Raw genomic sequence first — 12,571 nt, forward strand, 5'->3', positions numbered from 1 at the left:
ATCACTAGGGGGAGGAATTCACAGACTCCTCTCTGGGAACCAAGGAGCTGGCTGGCACCATTTCCCTCCCTCGCCTCTAAAAATAAACACAGAAACACCCGAGAGAAGCCCCTCAGACCCTACACTGACTGCTTAACTCCCATACACCAAGCCCTGCCCTCCCTGTGCTCTGGCGGACTGCCCTTCTCGGTCAAGCTTGCCTCAGTCCTAACACATCAGGCCCCTCCCCCAGAAGACCAGCACATACCCCTGCCCACACCACTTTTTCTGACCAGAGAGTTCTGCAGGGACAAAGTTCTGGTGGACTTGGGGTCAGGTCTCATTTAACAAGCAGACCACAGAACACCTTGTTAAAATTCTCCACATTCTAGACCTAAACACATCTGTGGATAGAAAGTGAGGAATTGGAGAAACTTCTATCACGCAAATGGATGTCAAAAGAAAGCTGGAGAAGCAATAATTATATCTGACAAACTAGACTTTAAAACAAAGACTAAAAAGAGACAAAGAGGACATTATATAATCATAAAGGAGACAATCCAACACCAAGATATAATAATTATAAATATTTATGCAGCCAAAATGGGAACACCCAATATATAAAACAATTAATTAATAACAACATACAGGATCTAAGTGATAACAATGCAACAATAGTAGGGGCTCTAACACCACACTTACATCAATGGACAATCATCTAAGCAGAAAATTAATGAACAATGGCTTTGATTAACCCACTAAACCAGATAGATTTAACAAATACATTCAGAACATTGCATCCTAAAACAGCACAATACCCACCCCTTTCATTTCCAAATGGAACATTCTCCAGAAGAGAATACATAGTAGGTCACAAAAAAGGCCTCAACAAAAATAAAAATATTGAAATCATACCATGCACCTTTTAGGACACAACACTATGAAACTAGAAGTCAACCACAAGAAAAAATTTAGAAAGACCACAAATACATAGAGGTTAAAGAACACCTTACTAAAGAATAAATGGGTTAACCAGGAAATCAAAAGAAATAAAAAAATACATGGAAACAAATGAAAATGAAAACACAACATTCCAAAACATTTGGGATGCAACAAAAGCAATCCTAAGGATGTGGATAGCAATAAAGGCCTCCCTCAAGTAGCAAGAAAACCCTCAAATTAACAACCTAACCTCACACCTAAATGAGCTAGAAAAAGAACCAACAAAGAAACTTAAAGCCAGCAAAAGGAAGGAAATAATAAAGATTAGAGCAGAAATAAATGATACAGAAACTAAAAAAAAAAAAAAAAAAAAAAAGAACAGATCAGTAAAACCAGGAGTTCTTTGAAAAAAATCAATAAAATTGATAATCCTCTAGCCAGACTTATCAAAAAGAAAAGAGAAAGAACCCAAATAAACAAAATCACAAATGAGAGAAGAGAAATAACAACCAATACCACAGAAATACAAAACATTATGAGAGAATATTATGAAAAACTATATGCCAACAAACTGAAAGAAATAGATAAATTCAAGTAACATATAAACTAACAAAAAAGGAGAAAGAGAAAACTTGAACAGACTGATAACCAGCAAAGAAACTGAAATAAATAGGGGCGCCTGGGTGGCACAGCAGTTAAGCGTCTGCCTTCGGCTCAGGGCGTGATCCCGGCGTTCTGGGATCGAGTCCCACATCAGGCTCCTCTGATATGAGCCTGCTTCTTCCTCTCCCACTCCCCCTGCTTGTGTTCCCTCTCTCGCTGGCTGTCTCTATCTCTGTCGAATAAATAAATAAAATCTTTAAAAAAAAAAAAGAAATTGAAATAAATAATCAAAGAATAGAAACAATAATCAAAAAACTTCCAACAAACAAAAGTCCAGGGCCAAATGGCTTCACAGGTGAATACTACCAAACTCTTTAAAGAAGAGTTGATATCTATTCTTCTCAAAGTATTCAAAAAAATATAAAGAAAAGGAAAACATCCAAATTCATTCTATGAGCCAGCATTATCCTAACACCAAAACCAGATAAAGTCACCACTAAAAAAGAGAAATACAGGCTGGTATATCTCATTAACATAGATGCAAAAATCCTCAATAAAGTACTAGCAAATCGAATCTAACAATGCGTCTTGAAAAAACATTCACAACTATCAAGTAGGATTTATTCATGGGCTGAATGGCTGTTTCAATACCGGCAAACCAATCAATGTGATACACCATATTAATAAAAGCAAAGACATTTTTCCTTCCCTCCCTCTATGTTCATCTGTTTTGTTTCAAGGGAGGCAAACCATAAGAGACTCTTAAATATAGAGAACAAACTGAAGGTTGCTGAATGGGAGAGGGGCTAAAAGGGTGATGGGCATTAAGGAGAGCACTTGTTGGGATGAGCAATGGGTGTTATACCTAAGTGATGAATCACTACATTCTAGTCCTGAAACCAATACTACACTGTATGTTAACTAACTTGAATTTGAATAAAATTCACATTTGAACAAAAAAAGAAAAGATCATTTCAACAGATGCAGAAAAAGCATTTGACAAAGTACAATATCCATTTATGATTTAAAAAGATTTAAAGAAATACCCTCAACAAAGTAGGGTTAGAAGGAACATACCTCAACATAACAAAGTCCACCTATGAAAAATCCACAGCTAATTATCATCCTTAAGGGGGGGGGATGGGGACCGAGAGTTTTTCCTCTAAGGTCAGGAATAAGACGGGGATATCCACTTCCACCATTGTTATTTAACATAGTGCTGGAAGTCATAGCCACTGACAATCGCAAAACAAAGAAATAAAAGGCATCCAGATCAGCAAGGAAGAGGTCAAACTTTCACTATTTACAGATTACATGATACTATACATGGAAAACCTGAAAGACTCCACCAAAAATGGCTAGAACTGATAAACGAATTCGGTAAAGTTACAGGATACAAAATCAATGTACAGAGATCTCTTGCACTTCTACACATCAATAATGAAGCAGCAGAAAGAGAAATCAAGGAATCAATCCTATTCACAATTGCACAAAAAACCATAAGATACCTACGAATGAACCTAACCAAGGAAGTGAAAGATTTATACCCTGAAAACTATAAAACACTGAAAAAAGAAATTGAAGAGGACACAAAGAAATGGAAAAAAAAATTCTCTGCTCATGAATTAGAAGAAAAAATATTGTTAAAATGTCTATACCTCCCAAGGCAATCTACACGTTTAATGTAATCCTTATGAAAATACCAACAGCATTTTTCACAGAGCTAGAACAAACAATTCTAAAATTTTTTTGGAACCACAAAAGACCCCAAATAGCCAAAGCAAATTTGAAAAAAGAAAAGCAAAGCCAGAGACATCACAATCCTGAACTTCAAGTTGTATTACAAAGCTGTAGTGACCAAAACAGTATCTAGATCAGTGTCAAGAAGTGTCAAAAACAGACACAGATCAAAGGAACAGAATAGCGACCCCAGAAATGGACCGTCAACTCTATGATCAACTAATCTTCAACAAAGCAGGAAAGAATATCCAATGGAAAACAGAGAGTCTCTTCAACAAATGATGTTGGGAAAACTGGACAGCAACATGCAGAGGAATGAAACTGGACCACTTTCTTACACTACACACAAAAATAAATTTAAAATGGATGAAAGAGCTAAATGTGAGACCTGAAAGCATAAGAATCCTAGAGGAGAACACAGGCAGTAACCTCACTGACATCAGCTGTACCAACTTCTTACTAGATATGTCTCCTGAGACAAGGGAAACTAAAGCAAAAATGACCTGGTGGGACTTCATCAAAATAAAAAGCTTCTGCACAGCAAAGGAAATAATCAATAAAACTAAAAAGCAACCTACAGAAAGGGAGTAAATATTTGCAAATGACATACCTGATAAAGAGTTAGTAACTAAAATATATAAAGAACTTATAACTCAACACCCCAAAAAACAAAACTCCAATTTAAAAATGTGCATAAAACATAGACATTTTTTTCAAAGAAGACATGCAAATGCCAACAGACACATGAAAAGATGCTCATCATCACTCATCCTCAGGGAAATACAAATCAAAACTACAGTGAGATATCACCTCACACCAGTCAGAATGGCTAAAATCAACAACACAAGAAGCAACAGTAGCCGGTGAGGATGTGGGAAAAGGGGAACACACTTGCATTGTCCGTAGGAATGCAAACTGTGTAGCCACTGTGGAAAACAGTATGGAGATTCCTCAAAAAGTTAAAAATAGAGCTACCCTATGATCCAGGAATTGCACTACTGGGTATTTACCCAAATATTACAAAAATATTAATTCAAAGGGATACATGTATCCTGATATTTATAGCAGCATTATCTACAATAGCCAGATTATGGAAACGGCCCAGGTGTCCAATGACTGATGAATGGATAAAGAAGATGTGAGATATATAGATGATAGATAGACAGTAATAGGTAGTAGATAGATAGATGATAGATGATAGATAAATAGATGATAGATGAGAGATAGATGACAGATGATAGATAGATAGATAGATAGATAGATAGATAGATAGATAGATGATAGATGATAGATAAGGATGGTCGATAGATAATAGATAGATATAATGGGATATTACTCAGCCATACAAAAGAATGGAATCTTGCCATTTGCAATAACCCGGATGGAGCTAGAGAGTATTATGCTAAGTGAAATAAGTCAGTCAGAGAACTCATATATGGAATTTAAGAAACAAAAGATACGAGCAAAAGGGGAACAAAGGCGGAGGGACCAAGAAACAGACTGTGAACTATATAGAGCAACCGATGGCTACCGGAGGGGTGGAAGTGGTGGATGGGTTAAAAAGTTTATGCAGATTAAAGAGCACACTTATTGTGATGAGCACTGGGTAATGTATGGAATTGTTGAATCACTATGTTGTACATCTGAAACTAAGATTACCGTGTATGTTAACTAACTGGAATTTAATTTACAATAAGGTAAAAACAAACAAACAAAAACACATCCAGGACAGTTTACATAGAGCACATAGGTCAACAAGGTGGGTGGATACCTTCAAAGACAAAAGCATAATTAAAACAATTTAGGCAATTGTGTTTAATCTTAGAAAAAACGATTTAGTAACTGCAACACCACCTCTATCACGAAAATGGAAGCTATTCAGACTGGGCAGTGTAGCTGCCACTGATGGGCCCTGTGCTGCTGGCAGTGACCCACAATCATGGCTCATGGGGAGGTCTAGGAGACACCGTGAGAGTGCCCAAAGTAGTGCTGAGGAGTTAGGGGACTCAAAGTAGAGGAAATTTATATAAAACTAGCAACACACTATTTTGTATAGTCACAGATGTTGTGAATATAGCACTGCATACTAACATAATACTACTCCCTACTCTTGACAATATAAACCACAAACATATTTAAATATATCAGTATAAAATATAATGCATTAAGCTTTACAAAAAATTAGAACAAACAAAAACAAACAAAAGCACCTTCACAATCTTTTGGAATGTTCCCTAAATAAGATCCACAGAGAAAAGCTATTCATAGAAAAACAGAATTTGACTTGATCAAATTGAAAGATGTCTATTGAATAATGGACAGCAGACACTAAAATTGAGAGCTTTATAACAGACTAAAGGAGATCTAGCAATATCTAGCCAACAGGGTACTCTAATATTTAAAATATGCATGGAGATTTTGTCAATATACAAGAAAATAAAAATCAATAGTAAAAGTAGGTAAAGGATGTCAACATGTAATTCACAGTATGAAAACCTCAAATGGCTAAACAGTATATGTACAATGCTCACTTACTGGGGGGAAATCAAATTAAAAATAGTAACATACAAAGATCCCTCGGTGGCTCAGTTGGTTAAGTGTCTCCCTTCTGCTCAGGTCATGATCCCAGGGTCCAGGGATCAAATCCTACATCAGTCTCCTTGCTCAATGGGGAGACTCCTTACCCCTCTGCTTGCCCTTCTCCCTGCTGGTGCATGCTCTCTCTCACTTACTCTCTCTCTCACTTACTCTCTCTCTCTCTCTGAGACAAATAAATAAAATACATTAAAAAATTAAAAAATGTAATAGTAACATACTATTTTATATCCTTATGCTGTTTTTTTTTAAAAGGGATAGCAAAAAATGGTGTAAGGAATGTGAAAAAAAGAAACTGTCAGAATTTCTACTGAGATTTTATAAAAATTTTGGAGAGAGGTTTCGCAATTTCTAGTGAAATTAAATAGTTTTATATGCTTTGATTGAATAAAAAATCCTCCACGTATACCTAGTATAAGTCTACAAGGAGAAGTGTACAAGGATATTGACAGCAACAGTATTTTTGGTAACAATTAATTATGAGTCACTGGCGCCAAGATTGCTTACAGAAAGAGGAAAAATGCACATTACAGGAACTGAACAACACTCAAAAAAGAATGAAGTGGACTTGCATGGAGCAACATGGATGGATGATTAAAAATTAGTGTTAAGTGTAAACAAAGAATAACATCAGATTTGTAAACCAGTGACATTTGTACAACTTCAATTTCGAACCTTTTCTACCATAAACAAACACATAATTAATAAGCACACTTAATGATTTTCTATTATAAATTCATCTCCAAATCCTAAGCCAAAAAAAAAAAAGCATACTTAAGATTAATTAGAAACACATATTTTAAGAACACCAGAGTTTTCACTTCCCTGAAGAAAGAAGAAATAGGAGCGATGTTGAGATATACAGAAGAAAGGTAGAAAGTGAGTAAAAGGCGGCCTGGGAAGAGACTGATGGTGATGGCACAGCACAGGGAACATAGTTGACGGCATTGGAGTAGATTTGTACGGTGACAGACAGTTCGTACATCGGTGGGGAGCAAGGATAATGCATAGACTTGTGCAATCACTGTGTTGTACACCAGAAACTAACATTAACAGTGTATATCAACTACATATAATAAAGCAATTAATAAAAACAAATAAATAAAAAATAAAGAAACTGATCATGTGTGCTCCCATTATTGGAGAAGTAAGAATAATTCACATGAAGTTCAAAATGAAATTTTTTAAAAAAAGAAACAAATTACGTTTCCTATTATGTAGTTGTATATACAACCCATTTAAAACACCTTTCACTCCAAAAAATTTTCTATGAGAATTTCTCTCTAAAAACACATTGCATTTTCACAGGAATACTTTTTGAAGGTTCTCTTGCATTATTATCATTATAATGCAGTGATAAGAGCCATGATGAGGTAACATTCAAGAGCATGGTTTGGGAGGGCTTATCGAACAATTATGTGCAGGAAGTCTATGAGAACTTCTGAGTGAGCATATTGGACCCATGCAAGGCACTGAGTGTGCATGTGCACAGGAGTGTGAACATGGATACATGGATGTAACATGCCCACACCCAGGAGACTGACTGCGTACAAAACACTCAGTCATGTAGGACTGGAATAACAGAGCTCCTTACTTTAGAGAGAAAGAAAATCATTTTCTTCTCACAGCTGCCTGCCTGTCTGTCTGTCCCAGGAGGGCATTGTAGGCCCAAGGAGTAGGGATGGAGACGGTCCCAGAGGGCATAGTCCCTCAAGCTCTGGAGTTATAACTACACCAGATCCTTCAGGAGGTAACCAGAACCCCAATAGCAGTGGGGCCAGATGCCCTACTCACATCTTCTGTAGGTGAGTCTGGTTAGAGGGTGTCTGAGAGGCAGCTATACCAAGATTAGCTGGAACATGGGGTAGACATTCCTCTTCAGGACAGATCTTGCTCTGTTCCATTCCCGAGTCAGAATGGATAAAGTAGTCTGAACGTGGGGTAGTAGAGACTGCATCCTGTCTCAGGTCAGGCACATGTAACAACCTGTGCTCTGATACCTTGCCTTTTGCCCTCCTCTTGCCTTTTCTGATGTTTTGCTGGGTGGTGTCAGAGATGCGGAGAAGCAGAAATTTGTCCTCAGGAGATTACTGAGCAGAGGGGGTTGGGGAAGTGCATCATCTGGAGCTCACATCAGAAAATTTGAGGGCTTCATCTGTGAATATGAACATTTAGGAGCTTTAAGGCAGAGAATCTGCCCACAAATGCTTGAATCATGGCATACGAAAATTCCTATTTATCTACACAATTTCAGAGATGGAAGACACAGACCACAGTTGGAGGGTCCCCAAGACTCAGAGGGTAGTTCCTCAGATTTCAACCAAATGAAGAATTTCTGAAAGCTACTGCTGCCAAAAGCAGAAAATTATGCACAGATCATAGAGGTATGTGTCACTGGTTGGTTCAACCAATAATGCCTGAAACGATACTTGGGAGAGATGTTTCACAATTGTCTGTACCTATGGAGTTAGGTGGTCCTTAACAACCCCTCCTCTTCTTCAAACAGGGTTTCCATAGTGCTATACTGGTGTCCTGCAGCCTGGGAGAAAGCTTGTCCAGCAGGGTCTCTGCTTTTGTCACTGCCCTTCAATTTCACTGGCTTCTACATCCAGTCCCCACCTGGAACCAGCAGACATTAGCTCTAGTCCTTAGGTCCACTACTGTCATTGGTTACCTCTGATTGCAATCCAAGAGTGAGAGGAGAGCGGAGGAAGGACATATGTGATTTCAGATGCTCTACTTCTAGGGCTGAGTAGATTCTTCAATGCTTGTTGAATAAATTATGGATTGAAAAGCATGTAGGAACATCCAGATAAATGAGGAGAAAGGAAGAGTTAGTGAGTGGAAAGAACAGATTAAAAATCCTCCTATGATACCCTCAGAAAGTTCATCCTAGTGCTAGAAATAATGATCCCAAACATCTTTGGGAGACAAAGAGAACATCCTCCTTCCTCTATGGATACTCAATGAACAATCAAGTCTGAATTGCCATTTCTTCCATTTGGCTGTACCCTCCAAAGTTCATTTCAAGATTTTCTCACCTTCTATGCGATGAACTCTTCTTCCTCCCAGGAAAACTATGAAATGCCTGATGAAGAGGAGATGCTTGGACTTGGTGAGATTGGGGCTCTGACTTTTAAGAATTAAATGTCAGAATTTTGCAGAGAATAGGATTAGAAGGTGCAATGTCCAAGATCAAAAGACAAAATGTAAATGATGAAAGTGGGGATTAGAGGGAGTATTTCAAATCTAGGACCACATGGTTTTACATGCTGCAGGCCACTGTGGCAAGGTCTGGGCTAAGCAGATGATATCTCAGACATTCAAATGAATGTATCCAACAAGAAAAATTGAAAGAAAGGAAGAGTTTAATGAACATAGTACCCAAGACAAGAGAAGGTCCTTTGGTCACCAACCCAAGACTGGATGTTATTTTTCTATGGGTTTTTATCTTCATGGCTTACAGCACATGCAGCAACTCCCAGGTCTTGTGAGCCACTCCACAAAAGCAAAGCATAATCACTAGACAAGAGGACCTGGATCATTATATCGAAGACAGAAAGGGAAATAGAAACGGGATGAAAGGACTTTAGAGGTGGACTTCATCACTCTCACACTATTGCAATGAGTATAATCTACTTTCAATTTGTCAATGACATGTATGGCTCCCACATATCTATGTGCATTTTCACATTCTACTTCCAGGTTTTTCCTTTCCTGAAGTTAAGAATCCTACATGTATGAAGATGTATTGGCAATCATTTGGCAGGATCCCTACCTACCAAATTAAAGTGACTTTTTAGACAAATGAAAATTAATTAATGTTAAAGCCTGGGTACATAATTTTTAACCTGTGATTAAAACCAACTATAGCTGAAAACTCAGAACAGGGGAGCATGGAGAACTAGGAACATGTACCTGAGTTCTTACTTTGTGCCACACTCTGCTACTCATTTCTGCATGTTGTTATAGTTAAATTATCATGTGTTAGTCAAGGTGGTCATTAAAGAACAAAATACAAAAAAAAAAAGAAACTTATAAGTACAAATTCAGAGACTCATCGGTCACAAAGCAGTTTTCCAAGTAATTTTCCCCTTCTCTTTAGTTGCTGCAAAGACATCACAATTCTCTTAAAAATAGAACTTGAACAAATAAAAAACGTATCAATGAACCATATCATCTCACTCCTCTATACTGCTTAGTGATAGGACTTTCTGAGCAGGATGGCACAAGGGATAAACACATGAATTCACATGGCTCTAGAGGACCTGCTAGGACTAATGGGTTTCACCCAAGGGAAGCAAATTCTTCTAAATTCATGTGTCTTGAGTCAGTAGCTAAGTTTTACCTTAATTTTACAGACCACTAAAAGAAAACTGTAGAAATATAGGACAAAAGATGACAACAAACCAAAATGGCAACATCTCCACTGACGTTTCAGACTTCCTCCTGAATTGTTTTGCCAGGTCCCCCAGCTGGCAGCTTTCTATCTCCCTGCCCCTCAGCCTCCTCTTCCTCCTGGCCATGGGGGCCAATGGTATTCTTCTGATCACCATCAGGCTGGAAGCCTCTCTGCATGAGCCCATGTACTACCTGCTCAGCATCCTCTCCCTGTTGGACATGGTGCTCTGCCTCACTGTCATTCCCAAGGTCCTGGCCATCTTTTGGTTCGACCTCAAGTCCATCGGCTTCTATGCCTGCTTCCTTCAGATGTTCATCATGAACTGCTTCCATGCCATGGAGTCCTGCACATTCATGGTCATGGCCTTTGACCGCTATGTGGCCATTTGCCACCCGCTGAGGTACCCATCCATCATCACAGACCAATTTGTGGTAAAGGCTGCTATTTTTATTTTGGCCAGGAATGTTATTTCTACAGTGCCTATCCCCATTCTATCCTCACGACTCCATTATTGTGGGAGAAATGTCATTGAGAACTGCATCTGCGCCAATATGTCTGTCTCCAGCCTTTCCTGTGATGATGTCACCATCAATGGCCTCTACCAGTTTGCTGGAGGCTGGACACTGCTAGGATCCGATCTCATCCTCATCTTCCTCTCCTACAGCCTCATCCTTCAAGCTGTGCTGAGACTCAAGGCAGAGGGTGCCATGGCCAAGGCCCTGAGCACATGTGGTTCTCACTTCATCCTAATCCTCTTCTTCAGCACCATCCTTCTGGTTTTTGTGCTCACTCATGTGGTGAAGAAGAAGGTCTCCCCTGATGTGCCAGTCTTGCTCAATGTCCTCCACCATGTCATCCCTGCAGCCCTCAACCCCATTGTCTATGGAGTGCGAACTCAGGAGATCAAGCAAGGAATCGGGAGATTGCTGGACAGAGCGTGGTACTGAGGACAAGGAGGTATCTGCAGTCCTAATATAGGATGATTTTTGTGTCAAAAATGGGTGAATCGTCTGAAATTCATTTCTATGAGTTACAATCTCAAACTATGTAAACTGGATATTGTTCTTCTTTAATAAAATGTGTCATTTTAGGTGTCCCTTTCTCTCACTTCTCCTTTAACAATATCCTTAACCTCTTTTGCTTTTCCTATATATATATATATATATATATATATCCAATTGGACAAAATACTGGCATTCTATAAGCAGGTTCTAAAGTAAGAAATTTATGTTCCTAAGTATATAGTTGCTTATATGTCATGTCTTTACATTAGTGAATATAAAATTGGATATTTTTGGGTAGAGCTGTATCATATGTACCACATTCTTATTTTTATTTCCCCAGAAGGGAACATATTGGAAACAAATAAGGGAAAAATTTCAGTCCTGAATGATGGAAGGTTGTTACTGGTTTATAACTGGGTCTGCAATTGGGTGGTCATTAGGAAATGTGCACAACAAGAGAAATGGGGTTTTGCATGTATTTCTCATTTGTGCAAAACTTAGCAATGGGTTTGATTAGATTCAAGAGACTCCTAAATTCTCCTTCCCAGTGGGTTTGAGGTTTGGTCATTTATCTTTGGATGCAGGCTGTCACACTTTCTGGTATGCACATACGCTCTGCTAATGAGCTTAAGATTGTTTAAGGTTATATTCTATGATCCAGTAATAATAATTGAAAACATTGAAACGTAATATCTAAACATTGCTTTCATATTGATTAGACTGTTTCTTAGCACACTTTCTCCTGGGAATTCTTTTAGCTATTTAGAAACAAAAGTAGAATATAGTTGCTGTTAGGAGTTCAAATGAGAATAAGGAAGGAACAAGGTACCTACAGGCAGTAAGGTCCCTGGCAATATAAGAAAGCACTGTATAGAGAGTTAAAGGTCTGAATTGTGAGAATTGCACAACAACCACAAAAAGGTATTCTTCTTGGAAAAGAGCTAAAGAAAAATTCTTTCATTATGGCTGTAATTTTTATCTTTTTTATCATTTCCACATGCAGTAAAGGAAGGCAGTGTTTTAGAGTATGAATCATAATGTCTTTCTCCTAAAATGCTACATTATGAGTGCTTATGTTCTAGACACCAACGTGTGAAGAGTACAATAAGAGTAAACTCATTTTCTGTCTTCTTACAGCTCATAAACCCCAAATCTTGCAGGAGCAGATTTGAAATACAGCCATGTATAAACCTTGGCAGTCACAGAACCTAAGGGAAGATGTAAATAGAAAATTTACTCATGATAAGGCAGGAATATTAGTGCTAGGGGAAGCACTAGCTGTTAGTGTCAAAAGCTTCTCAACATG

General features: G+C 38.2%; 1 protein-coding gene across 1 annotated transcript; it reads left to right on the forward strand.

Annotated features, from left to right (window-relative positions):
- Positions 1–10,257: 10,257 nt before the first annotated feature.
- Positions 10,258–11,208, forward strand: LOC125282503 (olfactory receptor 56A3-like). Its single transcript, XM_048217437.2, has one exon. It carries the CDS (start codon positions 10,258–10,260, stop codon positions 11,206–11,208), a length of 951 nt encoding a protein of 316 aa, XP_048073394.2.
- Positions 11,209–12,571: the final 1,363 nt, after the last annotated feature.

This window comes from Ursus arctos, unplaced genomic scaffold (genome assembly GCF_023065955.2).
Source record: "Ursus arctos isolate Adak ecotype North America unplaced genomic scaffold, UrsArc2.0 scaffold_22, whole genome shotgun sequence".
NCBI classification, from domain to species: domain Eukaryota; kingdom Metazoa; phylum Chordata; class Mammalia; order Carnivora; family Ursidae; genus Ursus; species Ursus arctos.